The sequence below is a fragment of the Brachyistius frenatus genome, unplaced genomic scaffold, assembly GCF_029030835.1.
Source record: "Brachyistius frenatus isolate BFR_SWC_R1_liver_20210118 unplaced genomic scaffold, ASM2903083v1 Contig_56, whole genome shotgun sequence".
Classification (NCBI taxonomy): domain Eukaryota; kingdom Metazoa; phylum Chordata; class Actinopteri; family Embiotocidae; genus Brachyistius; species Brachyistius frenatus.
In genome coordinates this window covers 900,287-912,603 of record NW_027210655.1, presented here as the reverse complement: position 1 = coordinate 912,603, position 12,317 = coordinate 900,287, and the positions used below count along the sequence as shown (strand labels likewise).

The following is a 12,317-nucleotide window of genomic DNA, read 5'->3' as shown; positions in this document are numbered from 1 at the left end:
TCTTTTTCTTTTTCTTTTTTTTTGTAGGAACACTTTGTTTCTCTGCGTCCTCAACATTAAGGCCTACACAATACAGTAACCAGTGTTTATTTAGGTTTATTCAGGCAATTCTTTATAAATTATGACCATATATAATTAGGCTTCACCTCATTTTGATTGTGAAAAGTTGTATGAGTAAAAAGACTTGTTAAAAAGTATGTGCTAAAAATGGTCTGAACTATAAATAGTTTTTTTTTTTTTTTTTTTTTTCACTTAGCAGGTTTTACGCACAACGCGCTCCAGGCTCTGTACGTTCCTTCGTGCGTCACCGATAGGCGCATTGATCAAGTTCAAAAAAAAAAATTAAAAAAGAGGGGGCGAGGTCTCTATAAACCTACTCATTTGTTAAAGTCTTACGCAAGAAGGAGGCTTTATTTATTTTTTTTTTTTAATCACGTGCGTCAGGAGGAACCGGAGGCAACCACTGGAGCCTGCACTGGAAGCAGTGACAGCAGAGGTGGGGGTGGGGGGCGGGGGGGGGGGTGGAGGGTGCCACACTGTAGATTCTAAACCACTGCATTGCGCATCTCCAAGTCTCCTCTTGAACGGATAACGCATATATGCAAGTCCACCGTGTGCTGATTTCTTTCAAAACTATAAAAACAGACAAGAGTCGACCTCTTAAGGAGGCGATTAAGCATCACTTGTTCATCTTAAATTGTATTAGGCCTTCATATATAGGAGACCATCGCACTGTGAGATGTGGAGGAAGTGAAGACAAAGCACGCAGAGAGTTTTTACATTAACCACAGGCCCCAAACAGGGGAGGGAGATGGACTTCGTGTAGACTAACCTTTTTCATCTTGACACTTTGCAGCAACATGGAAATCATTTTCCTTAATAAACCAGATGCTCTCCGGCCCTCTCAACTGAAATGACAAACGCTTAGTTAGACGTGTGCGTCGTTGCCAAACACGTTTGATTACAGGGATACAAGCCAAATCACAATAGCCTAATAACAGGCCTTATAATAATAATAATGAAAAAAAAAATAATCATACTAATAATAGTAACAATGCGTTACTAACTAAGGGTGTCTAACATTAATAGTCGAATCAGTAGCCCATGAGCTAAAATAGTTACGTCAATTTTAATAACTGTTCATTGGCTACAAGAATGGAGAAGTGCGTAACATTTAAAACACGTCATTATTTTTTGAAACACGTGAATTTTACGTCAATAGGCCTAAAACTGTTCACTGGCTACAGGGAAGGAGAATTGCGTTACTAAAAAAAAAAAAAATCTTTTCAATATTTTGAAATATTTCTATATTTTAACCCATTAAGACTTGAATAGAGGCAAAGCTTTAAAAAAAACAACAACAACAACAACTTTTGTTTCAGTCTCATTAAAATGATGCAGCCAGGTGTATCGGCTACTTTTTCTATTTGATTTCCGGGTTTGAACCTGTGTTAAATTTCACGACACTTGAGGAGGTTTGGAGGCAGACTCACCCTGCTGTGACCCCCCCCCCCCACCCCACTCTCTCGGGCCCCCTTCACTTGCTATGCATGCCGCGCGGCCCGAGCTTGTAAATCTCCGTCCGTTCCAGATAAGAGGCTGAAGCGGGTGTATTAGCCGCCGCCTTGAGTTTAATTACATTGTCAACAGAGAATAATTGTAATTGATTTCTGCTCCTCTTTCCCGGAGAGCTCTGAGCACATGGACTGACACACGGTTCCCCGCCCACACACGCACACGCACACACACACACACACACACACACACACACGTTTCATTCAAAGATGTAGCAGAGATTTACACACACACACGTAGTGACGTACAGACAACGTCAACATGTTCAGCTGATGTTTATCTGTTGACTTTAAGCTCGAGTTGATTGTATTTTTTTTGTTTTTTTGCTTCAATTTTAGTTTTTTTTTTGTTTTTTTCCTTTGGTGCAGTCTAATTCCTGATCGAGGCGAAACTAACTGCCTCGCGGAGGAGGGAGGGAGGGAGGAGCGTCTCCTTCGTGCTCGTTAATTACACGAGCTCGTGTAATTAATTGATCACTCCCCACTGTCGCGTGAGTGATAAGAAGCCGTATCCATTTGGAAAAGCGCCTGCTTTTGGAGAGAGAGAGAGAGAGAGAGAGTGTGATTGAAGCGGGAGGAGGCGTCGTGGTCCTGCAGCAGCCCGACAGAGACTCTCCGGCACTGGACGGTTCAAGTTCGGCCGATAATGTGAAGAAACTGCCTCCTCAAAGACGCAGTTAACACGTCTCGTAATTGTACTAATGGCTGTTAGTGCCTTTTCCAGTTTTGTCGTTTTAAAACAAGAGCTCGAGTTTTTTTTTTTTGTTGTTGTTGTTGTTGTTGTATTTATTCACTTGTCAAATCGGTTTTTAAAAAGGCTTCGAGCCAGCAGGACAAGTGGTCCAACCCCCAAAAAAAATGGTAATGTGTTGTAAATACTGGACTTTTGATACGAGAAAAGAAAAAAAGGATATTTTCCCTTATAATTAAGCTTTAAAGTGCATTCAATTTCCAAAATGGACTGTGATAGGCAGCGTTTTGAATCTTGAGAAAACGAATGTCTTCTTTTGAGACTAGTGACGGCGCCAATATCTGTATTCCAAACAAAAGCAGATATTAAAGGGCACTTTAAGGGATTTTAAGACACAAAAAAAATTCAAAGTGTCAGCTTTTTTTTTTTTTTTAAATTAAATTATTGCAAGAGAATGTCAGCATGGAGCTGCAAGAAAACAGTGTGATATAGGATTATTATTTTTTAAATAGTCTGCGCTTGTGCATCTGGTCAAATAACTCCACTAATTGATGAACTACGGCTAAAGAGTTATTAACAAGATATTCAAGCTCCAGCTTACAGTCCAGCGGAAATCTTCCTTTTAAGCCAACCTAAAAAAAACAAAAAAAAACATGCACAGACACACACGACAGCCGGGTCTCGTGAGCGTCGGCCTTATTTCGCGTGAGCGTGCACGCCAGACTGTAATGATATAAAGGCAGAGAGGACAGAGAAGCAGTAGAAATACATCAGAAGACGTGGCTGTCAAAACCACCAATAAGACGGGCAGCCAGCCCCACAGTCTGCTCTTCCTCCTCCTCCTCCTCTTCCTCACAGATGACTACTCTTCCTCAGAGTTCAGGATTCATCATCTCAGGCAGAGAAGGAAGGAAAAATAAAAAAAATCTTTAATTGTAAGCAGACCTGCTCAATGAAGTATGTAAAGAGGCTTCAGTCAGCCTTTTTTAAAGCTTAAATTCATTTTGCATTGTCCCAGTAATCTCACGGAAGATGGATGATGCCCCCGGTGAGATCTCATGCAGCTCAAAGTAGGACAAAGAGGAGAAGTACTTGGCAAAAGTACAAGAGCTCTTAAACAAGGAGCAGTCAGGGTCCTTGTTTTTTTGTGGGTTTTTTTTTTTTTAGTTTTCTGGAAATTTTTGATCCGGCAGTGGAACATGAGGAAAAGGGGGGGGGGGGTGTAGAAATTGTTCTGAACCACTCGGCTACATGGACATTTGAGGGTAAATCCTCATCTGAACAATTTTTTTTTAAGTTGTCCAGATATCGAGGTTACAAATACAGTCTCAAAGTATTCAGATCCCTTCATGTGTGGAACACTTATTTCTTGTAGAAGATAAGTCAGGCCTTTTCTGGACTCCATAAACCATAATATCAGAATAAAAACACGTTTCTAGCATTCCTTTGCACGTTTATTAAAATCAAAAGCTGAAATCTCTCCTTACACTATCTCTACGCCTCAGCCTAACAGCCTTAGAGATAGTGGAAGAAGCTCTGACATTGCTCGGCGTAGAGACGCTGCTCCTTTGCGTCGAAAGGTGCCACTTGCGGTGGATCGGGCATCAGATTAGGATTCCTCCTGGGCGCCTTCCGCTGGAGGTTTTCTGGTTATTTCCAATTGGTAGGAGACCCCGGGGTAGACCCAGGACATGCTGGATAAATGAGGTGTCTCATCTGGCCCTGGAATATCTCGGGATCCGCCAGGAGGAGCTGGGAAGTGTTGCCGGGAAAAGGGACATCGTGACCCAATAAGTGGTAGGAAATAGATGGGGGCATGGAAATCTAAAATTGCGGTCATTTGCATCCCGTTTGATTTTTACCATCATTGAGATGTGACGAGGACCTGGTTGGAGTCCTTTGAATGCAAATGGGTCTGAATGGACAGTTTAGAAAGGCCCAGAGTTGTGTAAATAAGGTCTCAGACTTCACACTCACATGTCAGCACAAAAAAAAAAAAAACCATGACGTTGACGGAGCTCTCTGTGGACCTACACAATAAAACTGCGGCGAGGAATAGATCAGGACGAGGGTATAAAACCACCTCTAAAAGTTTGAGTGTTCCCAGGAGCTCGGAGGTCTTACCAACGCAAGTTTGGAACCGCCAGGTTGGTTCCATTTGGCCAAAGTGAGTATGAAGAGACTTGGTCAGACAAGTGATGAAGAACCCAAAGAAGTCCTCTGCAGAGATTGGAGAACCTGGAGGAAGGACAACCATCCAAGCAGAACTCCATCAGAAACAGGTACCGCTCGTCGCCTTGCTAACGCCATCCCCTATGGTGGAGCACGGCGGCGGCGGCATCATGGAATTGGGGTGCAAGGACAAGAAGACTGGTCTGAACTGGAGGAAGGATGAATGCAGTCAAATAAAGAGGAAATTCTTGAAGAAAACCTGCTTCAGAGCGCAAAGACCTGAAACTGAAGGATCAGTGACGCAATGGATAAAGCCAAGAAAACGCAGCAGTGGCTTTGAGAACCAACCCGAACGAACCCAGGTGTGCAAAGCTTGTAGAGAAACTTACCTGAAAAGACTCGGAGCTGTAATTCCTGCCAAAGCACTGAATTAAGTAGACGGTTGATTTTTTTTTAATAGACTTTGCGAAAGTTATGTTTTCACTTTTGGGTGTAAACCGATGGGAAAATACCAGCTTTAATAAAGTGTGCAAAAGGTGAAGGGGAACTTATATTTCAACAGCAGGTACAGACTGTAAACATATTGCGGTAAATGTGTACCTCCCACTAAAACAGTAATCGGAGAACCCCGGAGGGGAAGTTTAGATTTCGTTATGTTACCACGTGCTTATCAATAAAACACATTCACGAGGAGCAAATCTCATAGAAGATTATTTTTATTTTATTACAATGAAGAGAGAATCCTAACACGAAGTATCGACTCCAACATGTTGCAACATGGTCAACAAAAAAAAGTTTGTTAAGTTCGCTGGATGTACCATGTGATTGGTTACTGAAGGCCGTAAGTCAGCTTCCTGTCCCGGAGTTCGAAGGTGACCAACAGCGAGCGAGGATCCCTCTTGTGTTTACGCACGGTGATCTTTCCCTTAAGCTCCTCCCCTAAAGAAAAAAAACGGTAACGAGACAGAAATATCAACGTCAATACAGACAACGGTCGTTCGTCGTAGCCACAAGTCTAAATGTTGAGGAGCAGGAGTTTGTTTCAGCCAAACGAACATCAAGGACTTGTAAAGGCTGTTAAATATGATTTCAACTTCATTCCGGCACCGAGGTTTGACGATGAAGCATTAACCGAATATTCAAACAGAAATAAAACATGAAGAATTGATTTAAAAAAAAAAAGAAAAGATAGAAAAAGTCCAAAAACAAAAAAAACAAAAGCCGTCTGGAAATACGACCTGTAGAGAATAGACTGAAGACTGAAAGGATTCCAGTCAGGTAGCATCTCTGGCGAAGGTGAGAAACCCCCATTATTCTGCATTTTCCTTTCTGTCAACAAGTCGCATGGCGAGAACCGAAATAAAGCTTTGACGTTGTTGCTTTTTTTCTTTTTTTTTTTGCTGCACTGGCGACTACTTCTATTTGCGAAGCATGAATTTCTCCCTGCAGGTTGTTTAAAGAACGAAGGGTCTGTTCCCCTCGCAGAAAGTAAAACTGGTACTAATTTGATATCAGATACGGAGAAGATAAAATACATATATTAAAAAAAAAAAAAAAAAAAAATCAGAAATCAGTTTCCCTGAGTCAGACATCGGTCAGCGTGTTCATAATAAAATGAAGTCGTCGTCGTCGTCGTCGTGGTGATGCCCTGCAGCGGTACAGAGCTGCTGAGCTCAGGCCTCTGCAGTACGAGCGGAGACGCACCGGCGCTTATAGAAATGATGATGTGTGTGAAGGCCATGTGATTTAATGTATGTTAATAAGCAGGATGGTGTCTTGTGTGTGTGTGTGTGTGTGTGTGTGTGTGTGTGTGTGTGTGTGTGAATGAATGCAGGAGGGCTGAGATCTCCAGATGGCAGCGAGCAGGAAGCACGTCTTCCAGCACAAACGCACGAGCGGGTCGGGAGGCCGGGAGAAGACGCCGCTGATTATGACGCATAATCACTCTGATTAACTTCACGTTTGACTGCTGGAGGTAAATGAATGTTTACCCAAACGGCAAACAAGCATCCCTCTCGCAAGAAAAAAACAAAACAAACAAACAAAACAACAACAAAAAAACCTCCATCACGTCTCTCTCTCCACCCCCACCCACCCCCCCGCTCCAACATCGCTGGAAGGTTAGAGGAGGACGTGGCGAGAAAGTGCTGACTGCGGCGCTTTTTTCTCCCGGCGGAAGCGGCCCCCGCCGTCGCTGCCACGTCCCTCGCTCGTTACCATGCCAACGCCGCTGCCACCGAAGTCGGCTGCTGGCGCCGCGCTCCGGGTCCGTCGCTCCACTGCAGAGAGGGTTAGGCGGCCACAGCGTCTCGCCGTGGGGTGGAGGGGGGGCTTTTACAAAAGCAAAGAGCGGCGAGGAACAAAATGAACGAGAGCTAAATGCAACAGCGCATTTCAGATACGGACGCCGGAGTAGGAAGTCGTTTTGTTACTGAGGTGCTGTACTACTTCCTGTTGGGGGGGAAAAAAAAAAAAAGAAGCAGAGGAGGAAACTTTAGACAATTTACTAAAGCACAAACAAAATAATGTGACAAAGCGCTGTAGAGCTTTTAAAGCCAATAAGTAACCAAATAAGAAACACACGCAAATATTATTTAAAAGACTTTGATCAAAAAAATTATCTTAAGAATGGCAGAAAATATTAATGAACACAGATATCAGGTTAAAAAAAAAAATGATGATGAAAACTGCAATACCACCGAGTGCCACTAGAGGCCGTCTCCAAAAAAAAAACCCTCCGGCTCCATAGACATAAAATTCGAAGTCAATAACGTGTCTCCACCAGTTATTTCGGTGTTGTTCGCTAAAGTCGCTCCTTCTTATTAGTTTTCTGTCAGTTCATCTAAAAAAAAAAAAAAAAAAAAAATCATCCCGCCATCAATTAGAAAGAGCGACAGAGGCACCGGAAGATCTCCGGCCGTGATCTGCCTCGAAGGAATTAGCATCTCAAAAATAGAACGTAAAAATGTAAACACTTTTTCGGGCTAAAAATGGTCAAACGGCGGTAAGTAACTCAAGGTGTGGTACAGATTTATGCTGCTTAAAAAAAAATAAAAAAAAAAAGAAGCTCCCATTAAAAAGATTTAATGACTGCATGGAGGACTTTTCAAGATCAGCAGAAGAAAGTAAATTACATCATGAATGCTGAAAGCAGATGGAGAAAATAAACTGGAGAATTAAAGTTAAGGTCCCGATGATTAATAGACCTGCCTTTCCTATATAACAAAAACAACAACAACAACAACAACAACACTGTGTTGTCTTGATTTTTACAGTAGTAAACACACGCAAGTGTTGCCATGTGCTGGAAAAAGATGGAGCCCGTAGTAGTGAACTAAAAAGACTCCATCAGCAGCTCAATGAACTGGGTCAGTGGTCGACAACGTGGAGGCAAGAGAACCCAACCGGAACAGAAAAGGTCACGAACACACACACGCCTGGTTTGTGTTCCCCGTGTCTCTGTGTGTGAAGTTGGACGGGCGGCATGTGTGTGTCTGACTGACAGGATCCCGACAGGAAAAAAAAAAAAAATCACATCTCCACAGTGTGAATAAATAATAATAATAAATAATCCATGTGAATAAATGTTGGGAAAAAAAAAAAAAGTTACCAACTAAATGAAATATGTAATCTGAACGTTTTCACACTGTGAGGCAATTTCGCTCTCAAAGTATAAACACTTTTTGTTCGTGCGATCTCCGTTTCCACGGCAACGCCCGGGGTACGACTAACATCTGGAAAACCATAAGTCACGTCAGCAGGCTCTTGTGTAATGTATGCAACGTTTACGACCCCAGCGCGTAGGCCGACCCTTAGCGACGACCCTGGCGACGGAGATGGTGGGATTTCTCAAACTGAATAAGTACCGCAGATAAGAAACACAAAACACAAGAAGAGATTCCTTTAGAACGGGGGGCGGGGGGGGGGGGGGGTCTGGAACCGGTAGCGAGTATGGACTTGTTGCTGGTCACATAAACAAAGCTCATTCAGCTGGCGTGGGTGGAGTTCAGCTACGTGAATAAATGTTGGGGAAAAAGGTGGGAGTTCCCCGATCTAGAATCTGTGGTTATGATGTTTCTTCTTCCTGGAGCTAACCCTCGTATCGGGTGGGGCTCGGTTCGGTTTGACTACGGGCGCTAAGGCGGGATTATCTCTTTCTGGACGGACATAAAGACAATAATCTCCTCCCCAAAAAATAAAAATAAAACACATTGTGATTGCTTCGACTTACCTTGTAGGAACTGAAACAAGGATTCTCAGCTTTGCAGCCAGAGGCGGTTTGGTAAAAGCAACAGAGCCTGGCGCTCATGGGACGCTGCAGTCAAACTCAAGTTGGTCAAAAGGCTGATGAATGCCAAAAGAAATAATTGCTTGACCTTTGCTGACCTTTCGTTAAAACAACACTGACGGGGGTGAGGGGGGGGGGGGTTTGGACCAAAGACTTTGCAGTTAACTTGCTCTAATAATCCCTCATGTTTCGGATTAAAGTACCGAGGCCTACAAAACGACCGTCGTGTCTCGTCTGTTTAAATTGCTGCTGCGACTACGGGAGCTCTGCCGCGATCAGTCAATCCAACCTCCCCCCCGTCTCCCCCCCCTCCCCCCCCCCGCCGTTGGAAGAGGGGCCTTCTGTGCCTTTCGGTAAACCGGCCACTCAGAAAGGCAAGAGGAAGACTTAACCATGTGTGGAAATGAGTCCGGCTTTTTCGCTGCAACGTCGTACATCAACATGCCAGTGTCATTAAGCACGAGCAGGCCGCGCTGAAGGCGCCCGAACGCACCCTTCCTCCATGAAATTACACTGGAAATAAACCGCTCGCGTTAGTGATTCATTTAAACTGTTGTCCTTTACATTCGAACCGTTTTGCTCGCACTCCTACGGCATCTGCAGCTCCACGCCGGGAGAGCGAGAGTCTCATCGAGTCCCTCTGAAGCTCGGAGAAGGTGTGTTTCAAATGACACACCTCTCTTAGTACACTAACAAATACTGCACTTGCATGTGAGCACTTGAACGCATCACCCGCCCAAATATCTGCAGCTTTAATTATTTTACCCAGGAATGTACGTGGTTTTGTGTCCGCTGATTCTTTGTGTCGGTGCTCAGGACCAGCTGCAGCTTCCTCAGACGCCTTCATTTGAAAATTATTTACGTCGCTGGCCCCGCCCCCTTTTTCCTCTACGTAGCCAAGATGGCGACCGTTTCACGTTTCGCACTTCTTTATCGGACCGTTTTGAGAGCATCATCCTGGTACTCGTAGCGCACTGCATGTTTCTGTGCTTGAACGCACTTCTGCACTCAAAATAGTGAGTGTTGGTACGCAAGTACACCATATGGGCCGCTGCGGAAGTGGCTTTAGCTGCAATACCACCGAGGGCCACTGGAGGTCTTAAGAATGTGGGTCTCCAAAAAGCCTCCACAGACTCCCATTCAAGGAGTCTCTCGAACTCGAGGCTTCATAACGGCCGTTTACGAACCAACGGGTGTGACCGGTGACTACTCTCGTACAAACGACCAACCAAATCAGCTGACTTCACGTGACACTTACAGTGATGCTCAGAACCACGGTTTGGTCCCGCCCCCTCTGACATCCTCCCTCATGCTTCGATCCACCTTTACTGAATGTATTTCTACCTCTCAGGCCTTCGCTGTCGACTGCAGAGCTAAAAAAGCAGAGCTGATGAATTGCATATCGCGACCATGTGTTGAGTTTCATCCCTGAAGAACTCGGGAGGCTCGGCTCGGCTCGGATGCTGCTGTTGCGTTCAACAGCTCAAGGACCTTCAGAGTTTAAAACGAGAGAGTGAAGTGGGGGGTTTAAACGGAGCCGGGACAGGTGAAGGCGGCGGAGGCGTGGGGGGGGGGTCACGAAAGTCGGCAGGGACGACGACGAACCCGACAGACCAATGAGAGCACGGACGGTGATGCACGCCCACGTTTTTTTTTTTTTTTTTTTGTTTGCTCCGAGCGACCCCTCTGAGCAGGTAACCGGGGCGACCGCCTCCGCGTCGACGATCGCGGGACTTTTTTTTCCTTTCACAAAAAAAAAAAATACATAAATAAAAAAAAACGTTACCTCTTTTCCTCCGGCGAACATTAAGCAGGTAAAAAGTGTGAAACGGGGACCCTCCTCTTCAATACTCGAGCTACACAAACACACCGGAGCATGACAAATGATTCGCTGTTTAATTTATTACGCTGCCAGCCGGGAGGATTTGCAGGGATGTTTTGTTCCGGGCCGCTGCGTGCCTTCCTCTCTCTCTCTCTCCCTCTCGTCCACCAGCACCTCCCCAGCAGAAGCCTCCGAGTTAATTACTGCTGCACTCGTACAAACACCTCGAAGAAGATTCGGTCTCGGGCCGCGATAAATCACCGCAGCCGGAGACAATATTAAACCAAACCGCCGGCCGTTCACGCTGAAGGTCCGAGCTGAAGGAGCTTCTCAGTCAACGGCCGAAAACAACAAAAAAAACAAGACCGCTGTTGAGTTTTTGTCATCTTCAAGGTGACTTTAGAAAGTTTTACTCTTATAGCCGGAAGGGAGTTAAGTATAGGAGTATGCAAGAACTCCTTTTGTATTTCAGTCTGTGTGTGTGTGTGTGTGTGTGTGTGTGTGTGTGTGTGTGTGTGTGTGTGTGTGTGTGTGTGTGTGTGTGTGTGTGTGTGTGTTGTAAAGTACACCATAGGAGCCTCGCAGGCAGCCGGTGAGCGCTGTTAAAAACTCCATTTCTGGTTTACGGCCCCTGGAGGAGTCTGGGGACCGTTAGGGTGCCGGGGTGGAGCGAGCACATCAATAACCTGCTTCTCACTCCCGCCTTCCTTTTCTTCTTCCTCTTAACTTTTTTTTTTTTCTGCTCTTACTGTTCAGTTCACACACACGCACACACACACACACTGACTTGATGTCAATTTGAGCTCGACTGAAATAACTTCGAACATGTGTGCGTTTACAATCGTGCTCGTCTTGACTAATGCTCCAACGTGTCGCCGCGCCTCCAAATTACCCCACGACGTGCTCCGCTGACTGCAAAATCAGACCTGGTGTTATAAAAAAGTCGACGAAAGAGAGAACAAAGTGTGTGAAATGAAAGAATCTTGAACATCTAAAAAAAAAAAAAAAAAAAAAAAAAAAAGACTAAAGTCTCCACACGGAGGTATGGTGGCCTCTAGAGGCAGCCGTCGTTATTACATGTCACAAAGGGACAAACTATCATTCGTCCCTTCGCAGTAAAGAGTTTTACAGTGCACATGTTTTCTAAGCGTTAGCTCGAGAGGAAGATCACGAGGCTGTAAAAGTCAGATTTAAAAACAATAAAAATAAAACACTAGCAAAATGTGAATCTATCCATTTATCTATTATTTATACCATCTTGAGCAGTGTTGCCAGGGGAGGAATCTTACAGCAGCGCCCTGTGAGAAAGACTTGGGTACACTGAGACAGAAGAGCAGCCAATCACTGTCGGGCACTCACACTTCTATTTAAACCTGCCGGCAACCGAGTGTTTTCATTAACCTGAATGTCTTTACAGTTTCAGAGGAAACCAGAGGACCAGGAGGGAAACTTCACAAACAAAGGAGGAAAATGCAATATTCTTCAAAAATGATATTTGACGGTTTGGCCTCAATGTTGGCACTAATGGAGCGTCCAAAATGGGAAAGGTTCATCTTCTTGGGAGCATGAATGTGCTCAATAAACATCTTGGCAATCTGCAAATGAGATTTTAATATTTCTTGTGTTCAAATGGAAAATTTGAACTAGATGTTGGCACAGGAGAAGTGTTCAGTGGGGTCACAAAAAACGGGATGATTCATCCATTGGGGACCATGAATATCCTGTCTTTGGGTTTCCAAATATTTGGCCATGGACCGAGGGACAATTTCA

The 12,317-nt window shown here is 44.5% G+C and overlaps 1 protein-coding gene across 1 annotated transcript in view; it reads right to left on the bottom strand.

The window, feature by feature from the left end:
* Positions 1–5,135: 5,135 nt before the first annotated feature.
* The window catches only part of prmt3 (protein arginine methyltransferase 3), a 53,080-nt gene continuing 45,898 nt past the window's right edge, over positions 5,136–12,317 (bottom strand). The window contains exon 16 of the mRNA XM_069705445.1: positions 5,136–5,376. Within this exon, the coding sequence (XP_069561546.1) occupies positions 5,267–5,376 (110 nt within the window). The 3' untranslated portion in view covers positions 5,136–5,266. The remainder of the gene's footprint in view (positions 5,377–12,317) is intronic.